Source organism: Xyrauchen texanus, chromosome 21 (genome assembly GCF_025860055.1).
Source record: "Xyrauchen texanus isolate HMW12.3.18 chromosome 21, RBS_HiC_50CHRs, whole genome shotgun sequence".
Taxonomy (NCBI): domain Eukaryota; kingdom Metazoa; phylum Chordata; class Actinopteri; order Cypriniformes; family Catostomidae; genus Xyrauchen; species Xyrauchen texanus.
In genome coordinates this window covers 4,552,974-4,565,642 of record NC_068296.1, presented here as the reverse complement: position 1 = coordinate 4,565,642, position 12,669 = coordinate 4,552,974, and the positions used below count along the sequence as shown (strand labels likewise).

The 12,669-nt window shown below is 36.7% G+C and overlaps 2 protein-coding genes across 2 annotated transcripts in view; both read left to right on the top strand.

The window, feature by feature from the left end:
* The window catches only part of otogl (otogelin-like), an 84,851-nt gene extending 79,017 nt beyond the window's left edge, over positions 1–5,834 (top strand). The window contains exons 55-56 of the mRNA XM_052151908.1: positions 2,839–2,918; positions 5,634–5,834. Of these exons, the coding sequence (XP_052007868.1) occupies positions 2,839–2,918; positions 5,634–5,834 (281 nt within the window). The remainder of the gene's footprint in view (positions 1–2,838; positions 2,919–5,633) is intronic.
* Positions 5,835–9,038: 3,204 nt separating this feature from the next.
* Positions 9,039–12,669, top strand: part of LOC127661271 (phosphatidylinositol phosphatase PTPRQ-like) — a 68,765-nt gene continuing 65,134 nt past the window's right edge. Inside the window, 3 exon segments of the mRNA XM_052151906.1 lie at positions 9,039–9,101; positions 11,781–11,925; positions 12,331–12,456. Coding sequence (XP_052007866.1) covers positions 9,039–9,101; positions 11,781–11,925; positions 12,331–12,456 — 334 coding nt within the window.

Below are 12,669 nucleotides of genomic sequence, written 5' to 3'. Positions count from 1 at the left end.
ATATAATGTAAATATTACTTATGTATAGTTTAAGTCATGGTTTAAAATTATGAAACTAAGTAAGGGTTAAGGGTCAGTGTTTAAACATCGATTGTGTTTGAACTGTAAGATTAATGACTAATGTCTTTGAAGTCCATCCTGGATTAACTGCAGAAGTTCACATAGATGCAATCATCCTTGTTAATTGGCTGATGAAGGCTTTTGTTGGAAATTGTTAATCTATGCATTCCATTTCAAGATCGTAGTCCATCTATAGACAGAGGTGATGCAGGCAGAGATCAGAGATGTGAAAAGCAGTTCAACCGGGCCGGTAATATCGGTGAGGTTCGGGGCGGCCATCCTAAATCCAAGGTTCAGGCAATAGCATATGAAGCATCCCATGTCTTATGGTTGGAGTTGGCATCAGTTCATCCTCTGAAGTCCAACATAATAGACTGAAGTGATGTCTGGCTGGCACCGGCTGCATGTAGACATCATCATTCAGCGACACGTAGTAGTGGAGTCCACCACGAAGCAGGAGTGGTGCTGGATCCAGCCGGTTCTGGAGACCTCAGGATAGGAGTCCCGAGGTTGAGACAGGAAAACAAATAAAATAATATTTACATTTATGCATTTGGCAGACGCTTTTATCCAAAGTGACTTACAGTGCACTTATTACAGGGACAATCCCCCAGAGCAACCTGGAGTTAAGTGCCTTACTCAAGGACACAATGGTGGTGGCTGTGGGGGTCGAACCAGCGACCTTCTGATTACCAGATTACCAGTTATGTGCTTTAGACCACTACACCACCACCACTCCATATAAGCATAGATGCCATTCAATGTATTGCAGAGTTATAAATCATGATCAAGGTTTCTGGTTTCTGGTTCCGGCAGACCTAACTAAAGCAGCCTAATTGTGAGTTGAAGGATAAATTAGGGTTATCCTGGCTAAATAGATGAATCTTTAGTCTAGACATAAATTGAGAGAGTGTGTCTGAGTCCCGAACAGTGTTAGGGAGACTATTACATAGTTTAGGAGCCAAATATGAAAAGGATCTACCTCGTTTTGTGGATTTTGATATTCTAGGAACTATAAACAGGCCAGAATTTTGCGATCGTAATGAACGTGATGGAATATATCGTGGTAGAAGGTCACTTAATAAGAGATAGTTTGTTTGTTTTTGTGAGTTAAAGATGGATTGAAGTGGGGGCCCTGGTTAGCTCAGCAAGTAAAGATGCTGACTACCACTCCTGGAGTAGCAAGTTCGAATCCAGGGCGAGTGACTCCAGTCAGGCTTCCAAAGGCCCGGTTGCTAGGGTGGGTAGAGTCACGTTGGGTTAACTTCCTCGTGGTCGCTATAATGTGGTTCTCGCTCTTGGTGGGGCACGTGGTGAATTGTGCGTGGATGTCGCGGAGAATAGCGTGAAGCCTCCACACGCTCTAGGTCTCCGTGGTAATGCGCTCAACAAGCCACATGATAAGATGCACGAATTGACAGTCTCAGACACGGAGACAACTGATATTCATCCTCCGCCACCCGGATTGAGTCACTACGGCACCACAAGGACCTAGAGCTCATTGGAAATTGGGCATGCCAAATTGAGGAGTGAATTTCTTTACGGAATTAAACGTAATAAAAAGTATTTTTCCTTTAATTCAGTGAATGTCATTTAGAGGTATTTTTAAGATGATTTTGTCCTCTTTATTGTTAGTAAGCACGTTTAATACAACCTTTTAAGTCGGGGCACAAGCTGAATAATCGGTTAATTCTAATAATCGCAACCCTAGTTTAGAATGACATGATGGTGTGTAAATAATAACTGAATTTTCATTTTTAGGTGAACTATTATATCACTGACAACCATCCTTGTAACACTGCCACTTCATTCCACACACAGTCACCAGCTGGTCTTCCCACCATCTCAGACACACAGCTGTGAAGTCTTGATTTATTTCCTGTTGAAGCCCCTTATAATTGTTCAGAACCTGTCCTCCATTTGACCTGCACCACCAGAATCACTGTGTCACTGCCCTCTAAAGAGTTTAATGCTTTTAAATCAAGTATTGCTATACACACTATTTAATTAGATATGGGTGAAAAGTTCAGTTCTCTATGGTGCCGCTTGATCAATGTGAGACAAACGTCACCATGGTAACTAACTTGTCAATCAAGTGGAGCCCCCATGGTGCAGCAATAATAGTCACTGAGCCAAGTCTGTGTGTGTGTGTGTGTGTGTGTGTGTGTGTGTGTGTGTGTGTGTGTGTGTGTGTGTGTGTGTGTGTGTGTGTGTGTGTGTGTGTGTTTGCATGTTTGGCTCATTATTACAGACATGTTTACAAAGTTTAAACCCTACCAGGTTTAGTTGTTAATACAGAGCTCAGCTGACTACATTCCATGGAAAAACATTTAAAATTCAACACAAATTTACTATTTAGTTTTTATTATCCACATTCCTTGTGTAACTTTACACTATTCATCAGTGCACTTTATTCCATTTAAGTTAGATATTTGAAATCTTATATCATTTGCAAACTTTCCTTTCCGGCTGATGTCACTGGAATGGAATTCCCACTTTTTACAAGCCACTTATCCAATGGATAAAATGAAATCGTGTCCTAAATTTTTTTTATGGTTGAATATCCGATTTCACTCATCACATTGAAATAAGTCAAACTGATTACAAAGTAAAATGGGTTGCAAAAGTCAATTCATGTTTAAACCCTAGTAAATGTGTGCATACTTGTGTTTATTTATAAGTCACATTGTTTTGCTGTGTGTGTGTGTGTGTGTGTGTGTGTGTGTGTGTGTGTGTGTGTGTGTGTGTGTGTGTGTGTGTGTGTGTGTGTGTGTGTAGGTAAAGAGGATGGTAAGACCTGTAAGAGAGTCGCCATCAGGACCACCATCAGAAAAGACGATTGCAGAAGTAACGCACCTGTGAGTTTCACATTAACATAACACAACAATTATTAGTGTTATTCAATTCTATGCTATTTTATTCTACACTGTTCTATTCTGTTGTTCTATTCTATGCTGTTGTATTCTATTCCACATTGTTCTATTGTGAGCTGTTCTATTATTATTCTGTTATATCCTTTTCTATTCTATGCTGTTCTGTTCTATTTTATGCTGTTGTCAATTCAGTTCTGTTATGCTGTTCTATTATATGATTTTCTATTCTATGCAGTTCTATTATGTTCAACGCTGTTTTATTCTGTTCTTTTAAGATGTTCTATTCTATTATAGTATATTACGATGTTTTATGCTGTTCTATTCTATGCTGTTCAATTCTGTGCTGCTCTGTTCTGTTCTATTATACTGTTCAATTCTATGCTGTTATTTTGTTTTTCTATTCTACACAGTTCTATTCTGTTCTATTATTATGTTCTATTCTGTTGTTCAATTCTACGCAGTTCTATTCTGTTCTATTATGTTCTATTCTGTTTTTCAATTCTACGCAGTTCTATTCTGTTCTATTATGCTGTTCTATTCTGTTTTTCAATTCTACGCAGTACTATTCTGTTCTATTATGCTGTTCTATTCTGTTTTTCAATTCTACGCAGTTCTATTGTGTTCTATTATTATGTTTTATGCTGTTCTATTCTGTTCTTTTCTATGTTGTTCAATTCTACGCTGTTCTATTCTGTACTGTTATTTTCTGTTTTCTATCCCATGCTGTTCTAATCTATCCATGTTGTTCAATTCTATACTTTTCTATTCAATGTTGTTTTCTTCTGTTCTATTTTTTCTATTCTACTGTTCTATTCTACTCTGTTCTATGTTGTTATATCCTGTTTTTCTATTCTACACTGTTCTGTTCTATTCTATTCTGGCCTGTTCTGTTTAATGCTACTCTGTTCTATTCTGTGTTATTCTGTTCTATTCAGTGCTGCTCTTTTCTATTCCATTCTATGCAGTTCTATTCTCCGCTGTTCTATTCTGTTCTTTTGTATGCTGTTATATTCTACAACTTTCTATTTGGTTGTTCTATTTAATGCTGTTCTGTTCTATTCTGTGATGTTCTGTTTTATGTGCTGTTCTATTCTATGCCATTCTATTTTGTTTTTCAATTCTATGCTGTTCTATTCAATGCTGTTTTGTTTTATTATATGTTATATTTTATTCCATGGCATTTTCTGTTCTACTTTATGCTGTCCCATTCTATGTCATGCTGTTTTTTTTTTTTCATTCTTTGCAGTTCTATTGACCTTATGCGCCAGAGATGCGCCAGAGAAACTAGCACGCAGCAATCTTGACAATTTTGACATTGATCTTCAGGTGTAGCAGTTGCTTTATACAGTAGATATCTAAGGTGTTGATGTGAAAGTGTAATAAGCTAGTGAAGTGGATTTACAGGTTATAGAGTTGCAGGGGAAGCCATAAAAACTGGAAGTAGAGGGGGAGATTTTAGAACAAGGGTCCTTCATTTATAAAGCCACAAGATCCTTCCTTTACTCTGTGGACGTACCGATATGCCTCATTATGGCATAAGTAATTATAAACATCTCTGTAATACACCTCTGGCCGTCTTCTCATGCCATTTAACCCATTGCGTTATTGTTAAAGTGAGCAGATTTTTTAAGTGTTAAACCGGGACGGGGTTCCATCACTTTCTATGAACCCCATATTTTTAATGCATTGTAAAGGCATTAAACTGCATTAATAATGTCTCATAATACACCTTAAAATAAGATATAACTTCTCATAAATAATTATAACTACAGTTATAATACAATATACAGTAAGACATCCCCTATAGTATCACCTTCATAGTTTACTTTAGATTATAATGCATTATAACACAAGCAACATCCAATTTGAATGCAGCAGAAGTGAATAAAGTTAATCATAAAGTGCTGTATAGTGTAAACTGGCTTTATAATCATATTATAAGTGGTATTTGCCTGCTTTAAGTAAAGTTACAAAAGCAATATCTTCATATAAACAGCCATAACATAGACTTGTAAATACAATACAATAATAAAATAAGTCTCCAAATAAGATGCACAAACATTCAAGTTTATTGAATAGAGTCCAGTATAGAATCAGTTTAATTTAATTATGAATTAATGTATTTATTTGTGTTTACACCCAAGAAGATTGGCTACATGTCTGATCAACATGTGTAATGTTTATGTCTTATAACCACTTTAAATGATCTTATAGATGTTTATAAGACGACATTGCTTCTGTCACTTTACTTAAAGCATACCTAATATTTATATATTACAAATATACAGTATATCATGCATCATAACTTTGATGTTGCTTGTGTTATAATGCATTATACTCTGAAGTATAACTATGAATAGGTAAGTATTATAATGTATTATAACTGAAGTTATAACATATAATATGGTGTATTATGAGACATTACTAATGCATTATAAATATGGGCTTCATAGAAAGTGTTACCAATCATTTTTGTGTTTCCACTCATATTCCATTTTGATCGACTCTTCTCAGTAGCTTCAATACAAACAGGAAGTTAGATGACAAAATCCCGGAAGAGCAGAGCGCTGAAAGGGGCGGGCTGAGTAAGGTCATGCTATTCTATTCTACACTGGTCTCTTCTATTGTGTTCGGTTCTATGAATGATTATTTTTAAGAGTGTTTATTGTTAATGTCATCTCTCTGTCTTTATCTCTTCAGGTGACTGTGTACTCATGTGATGGAAAATGTCCATCTGCCACCATCTTTAATTTCAACATTAACAGTCATGCACGTTTCTGCAAGTGTTGTCGTGAAAATGGCCTTCAAAACCGCATCATTCAGCTGTACTGCACTCGAAACACCACTACGGTGGACTATTACTACCAGGAGCCAATAGACTGCTCATGCCAGTGGAACTGATCAAACTACACCGCAATACAACAACAACAAAGCCCACACGTGTTAAGTTACAATCTCAGATCGAGCACTAGTTTGACAGGCCCGACTTTGACTGCATTTACAGTACAGTATATTCTGCATATTTTGTAACACTGCAAACTACTAACACCAATGCTGTATTTGTTGTCATTGATTTCTATAATTTATCTGTAAGTCAATGTCAATCAAACTTTTATAAAGAGGATAACGCTAGAAACTGCAGTTAAATTTGTGTATTGCTTAGATTATAGAAACGTAGCCTTTGTTAAAAGATTTCAAGACATTTGGAGAAGTATTATTAGTATCAATATACCATAAATGTTATCTTAAAATGCTTATTTACTTTTTTTAACATAATGCTTATTTAAGCAAAAGACACATTTCCTATTTTTTACATCACAAGCCAGTCTTAAGTGGGTCTTTGAGAAATACTTTTATATAAAGATCCCTACACACTTGTTTGACATGTTTACAATCCACTCACTAGTTGTGTTGACACTGGCTGTCTCAAAAAAGCATATTCTGCATAATAAACCTAATAATTCAACAAATATGCTTTCTGCAGCAACAGAACAGCATAGCATTAGCCTAAAAACATTCCTAACACACTTAAACTTGCATGAAGTTACATGTTACTGTAATTGTTTAAAGAAATTCAAATAAAGTTGGCTGCATCCACTCTGAAAAAGCGATTTTGTGACTTACCACTCAATTAACTTAAACTCTATGGACCCACCGCTTAAAACCTCATTGTCTCGTACATTAGTCGGAAATATGAGGTATAATTTGAAAGCTTAGAACATGAACTTTTCAGAGATAACATCACTTCTGCATTTATGTTAGTTAAAATAACACAATAAGGCGTCAAATCATTCACGTTGAAAATCAGCGCCCTCTAGAGGTAATGGAGTAGAAATGTTTATATGAAAATAAAAGTCCTTCACTTAGCATATAAATAGATATATAATATATCAAATGAAAGCTCTCACTCTCAGGAATGTGACTGTAAAGTTTATTTTGTTGCTGTAATATGACAGTTCAAAAGATTTTCAAAAGAATCACAAAGTGAAATATGATGTCTGTAAGTCATCAAATACAAATGTAATAACTGCTGCTGAAAGCCCTGAATAGTTAAAAACATTATATTTGCTTTTACCTTAGGAAATTCTCTAAAGAAAATTAGCAATTGTATACAGATCTGTGAGCTTGCTTCACTAAATAATCCAATGTTATATCTTAAATGTCCAGAACAAATGTGCCATCCAGAAAGAAAAGTATGAAAAATAATACAATCAGAATAATATATTTTTGACTATTGATGATAAAATATTTAATATCATCGCAAAGGGGAGGATCTCAGCTATCTAATGACACCTAGATACAGTTTCTAATCCACACAGAGGCTAAGAAATTCAATGACACATCGAGGGTGGTCCTTGAATGGAAAATTAGACTGAATGTCTATGGACGAGCACATCTGTGAGAGCTACAATGTGTTAGAGCGCCACCTATGTTGCTTTCTGGAATAAAATGACACTTTAAAACAGAACCAGCATTACATATATACAAAGTTAGGACAACTATCTATCTATCTATCTATAACAGTTAGTTCCATCCTTGAATCTGATTGGACGAGAGATGTTCCATGAGCACTGATGGTCTGACACCATCAGCACTCGGACGCACTCGGAGTAATTGTATTACTACTACACTACTAAAGCACAATTGGTGCTGTTTAAAATTGCGGAGGACATTGCGGTTTCTATAGTGATTGACTCTTGCGCACCGGCTACCACGAAATAGGGAGAAATACCCCCGCTTGGATGCTATTTTTCCACTGAGAAAGCTGATCTTCAGAGCGCTGACAGCATCTCTGCTTGGGAGTGACAACATGTGATTGCACACTCGCTTTCTCTCACTCTCTCACTCTCTCTCTCTCACTCACTCACACACACACATCCATCCTTGTATATCCAATAAGTAGAAACAGTAGAAGTGACATTTTTTAATTACTAACGGAGGCTTGGACTATAACTATATATATCTATACGTATATATATATTATTGTGTTTATCATAAGATTATAAACACATAGAATACACACATACTTTCTTTCCTTTTGACTGTTTCTGTTGGATGCTTTTTACATCATAACCAGTTAGAAATCACTCCATGATTAATCTGTTGACCAACTAAGATGACAGCAAATATATGAATTACTAGCAGTGGTGGAGCTAGGGGGTGGCCAGGGGTGGCCGTGGCCACCATGGAACGAAGTCTGGCCACCACACTCGCAATTGCTGTTTTAGTCATTTTTTTGATCATCTTTTAGCACAATTTAGTTCTTTAGAGGTGAAATCATCTCTGTATAAATGTACAAACTTAACATGTGTGCACACCAAGGTTGCCGAACCTCTCCATCCCGGGTGTCATTGTATCCACCCCCATAAAGCTTTTTCTGATTCTGATTCTGATTCTGATCACAGTCCGATGATATAAAAATGCTGCCTGAACATTTCTGTGCCACCACAGACTGATCGCTTGCCCCTGCCTGCCCACCCTTTTGAAAAACTCCTGGCTCCGCCCCTGATTACTAGACCCAGGTGATGTCTAGCAATAAGCAGTAATTGGTTGATATCAAGTCATGTCAAGTCATGATGAAAGTATTTTTTACACTTGTTCAAAATAAAGGTTTTCCCACGACCCCTTTGGGACCCCAGGTTAAGAAACACCGATCTATACAATTCAATAAAAATAAAATAAGTAAAACTGCAGTGTCTATTTACACTAAGTCCTAACAGCTGACCTCGGCATGGATAAGGCAATTATTCTATTTTGGCAACTATTTGGGCATAAAAAGGTCACCTGAACTAATTTCAGCAGCTTTTATTAACTAGATCAGCATGCTCTTGACTCCACGTCTATCCTGTTGAGTTATGTTAATGTTATGTTAAATAATGCTGGCATGGGCATCTGCAGTGGCAAGGGAGGCGTGCCCTCGGGGAATGTAGGTTATTTATTTTTTTTAAATAAAATTTTTCTCTAAGATGCCACAAAGTGCTCTCATGACCAAAAGAAGTTGAACTGACCAAACATTTTTGGTGTCTTTTAGTACAGTACTAGTATAGTTAAAATTATTATATGTTTTATTAAAACAATAAATTGTCTCCTGTGGTCTCTGGGATTATGGGACGGAGCTCCATGGATAAAGTTTTAGCCTTGCTTTGGCAACTCCTGCACTTGTTTCAGGTAATGCATCATTCTTGGAAATGCTCAATTCTTGATAACCTCTTTAAGTTAAGGAAATAGCTAGTGTGTTTATCTGCTTTAAAGGTCAGAAATGTACTTTCTCAGTTATTTTTTTTCCACATGAAAAAAAGTCTTACTCCTACAGAAAAGAAAAGTCATTTCTAAATACTGTGTTTGAATTCATGATCACTCACATCCATGCCCTAGGGGTCAGTGTAAGTCCAAGATACAGAAAAATTGTGCACCTTTAAATGAATTAAAATGACATTGGAGTTAAATAAACAATGCTGCTTGAGCCTGACTAAGATGGAATATCAAATGAAGTTAACATGAAATCAAAACCTTATTTACTATCTTAATACACATTCCTGGTCTTAAAGAGAGAAAAAAATGATCTTTGTAATCTTTTGTAAGAACTTGTTCCACCTCTCAAATGCATTTCCTATCCAGCTGACATCATCTAGGCTGTGGAAGTTCTTATTGGTTAATGTTAATACGTTTAGGTACTCTGTTGTTATGCCGTCTTATTAAAAACTAGCTACCTAATTTAAAGGAATGTTTTGGGATAAAACCTAGTTAAGCTCAATCGACTACAGCATTTGTGGCATAATGATGTTTACGAAAAATTATAAGTAGAAATTGCAGTTACAGTAATTAGACACTTGAAATGAAGGTGAATAGGGCCAGTCCATAAGCATTCAAATACACACCATGGTACACCCACAATTATACGTGTTAACATGATTTGTGTGTGAAACAAAATCAGGATTTACCATCGTTACAGCGTTTACCAGATTACAAGGTTTACTGAGTTACGTAATGACAACACAGTTGTATTATTGGATATAACTTTATACAGATATGGTTGGGAAGTGATTCTATCACTCTGAAATCATGTTAACATGTAGGATGTTTACATCTTGTGGCTACTTTTGAAATTATGTGTATTTAAATATTAAGGTCTGGCGCCATACACGTCCATTGTAAGTGCCTTACTGTAACTGTCAGGTTTTATGGAGGAAATGGCAGGACTCAAACGCAGAGTTGCAATAGGGGCTTTTATTAATAAAAAATAAATAAATAACAAAAACAAATAAAAACTGCCCCGAAGGTGTAAAACACAGTCCAGGGCGACAACCCAGATGACGGTCTGGGCTGGAACAGGGCTTGAATAAGACAAACCGGACAGGACAGGAACGGGAAACATCCACAACAAACTGGCACAAGACAAAAAACGCAAAGGGATTAAATAGGGAAGAAAACAAGGAGATAATGAGGAGGGCAAGTGAATACAATCAACTAATAATCAGACAGATAACAAGATAAATGAGAGGGCGGGGCTATACGCATGTCCAGGTGTCTTAGATGTCCAGAACAAATATGCCATCCAAAAAAATAAAATAATCTGAAAAATATATTTTCGACTATTGTTGATAAAATGTTTAATATCATCACAAATGGGAAGGATCTCCGCTTTATAGGGCGCCCTCCGCCCTGCCACAGTGTTGCTTAGAAAAACTGTTGCCTGGGAATGTGTACACAGAACACCCTAACAACACCCTGGCAACCACCCACAACACCCTAGCATAGTGGTTGTGAGTTTTACATGGACACAATTTTTTCCGGAATATGTAAAAAAAAAAAAAAAAAGCCCTTTTCTTCCATGTCTTTGTTTATATCTCAGTTCCAGAGGCTCCTTATGACATCACATTTATTGAACAGGAAGTGAACAGTATGTATGTAATTTGGTCATGCCCTCCAGGCAGAGTGGATGGGTACAGGGTAAGGTGACACTGATCATCCAATCAGTATCGAGAATATGACAGTGTATTTTGAAATTAGATTTCCTTTCCATGTTTTTACAATCGCTTTGGCAAGAAAGTTGACGCAGTCATGTAGAAGTAATAACCAGTTTGTGTAAGTGTGTGAATTTTGTGTGTGTAGTGGATGAGTAGACTGCTGTTGGACTCCTGACACACCTGTTAAAACTTTCATACTGACTGTCTCTCCTGAAATATTACCTAGCAACACCCTGTATTCCTTGAATGCTCGTGTTTCTTCCTGTCTCATAATACGTGAGCGCAAATTTAGCATATTATCTCACACAGAGAGAGAGACACAGAGAGTTTTGTCAAAAATGAATATTCTGCCATCATGTTATTCCAAACCCGTATTACCTTTTTTTCTTCAGTGGAACACAAAAGGAGATGTTAAGCAGAATGTTAGTCTCAGTCACCATTCACTTTCATTGTATTGAAAAAAGATGCAATGAAAGAAAATGGCGACTGAGACTAAACATTTTGCCCAACATCTCCTTTTGTGTTCCATGGAAGAAAGGAAGTCATAGTGGTTTGGAACGACATGAGAGTGAAGAAATGATGGCACTATTTGGGGTAGGCTATCCCTTTAAGAGGATGCTTATCATCTAATGTGACTTAGTAGTACATACAATAGTACTTTCATCCAATGCGACTAAGTATAAGCTCCTTTTTTTGTACTGAATCTGTCAATATATTATTTAATGGGAAACCAAGCACCCATTATTGCTACATTTTATGTTTTTGTCAAGATATGACGTTCTGGCCGTCTTTCTATTGCTTTATTTGTCATTATTTTACCTCATAATATATATTTTTTTATCTTTTAATTGCTTTTTTATTGTTATCTTTCACCCCGTAGTTCCGATATGGCCATGCAGGTGAACTTCAACACCAGGATGATCTCCATAGCAACAGCATCATGATTCATGACCTGACCCCAGGAAGTGATTGCAGCTTTGAGATCCAGTGCTTTCTGGGGTCCGATTTCAGCCAGACCAGAAAAGGTTTACTGCAATCTTCTGGAGTGAAATTAGTTCTAGAATTCACACCAATTATTTTTGAAGGAAAGGGTTATTGATGGCTCATTAGAATTAGTAATCATACAGAACTATAGTACACTGTGTATTAAAGTACCATGGTATTACCACAATACATTTTGTAATGGAGAGACAGTTGAGTGGTGCCACAATGTTGTAACAAGGCATTAAATTGCAGTAACATAAGAGTTACAGTTACATTAAACCAATATAAACTAGGAAGATCATTGTCATGTTTGTTTTCAGGTGTATGATTCCTCTCTCTATCTCATGCCAATGTCACATCCGCTACAGTGGCATAGGCGGCAGCCATTGGTGGGTTTGACTTCTACAGAGTGACCGTCAGAAATAGTTCTCACTGTTGGATGTTAGGTGAGAATCCGCACCTGCAGGAAGTCACTCTTAGTGTTCTGCAGGACAGCTGCTCCTACAACACCACTGTACCACGCTACAGAAACACACTCAGTGGCACCGCCGCCATAATCACCATACATACAGGTTAGACTGTTACCCACAATGCACTTTGAACAATAAAAGGCAACATTCTCTGTAAAGATTTTTTTAGAACAATTTCTATGATCTATTCAAGCTTCATTAAAACTAAAACGAGTTGAATCTAATTGAACTTAACCGAACAAAACCACACTGAACATAACCCAATTAAATTTAATTGATTCATTTAATTGAACCCAACTGTAACCAACTGAACTG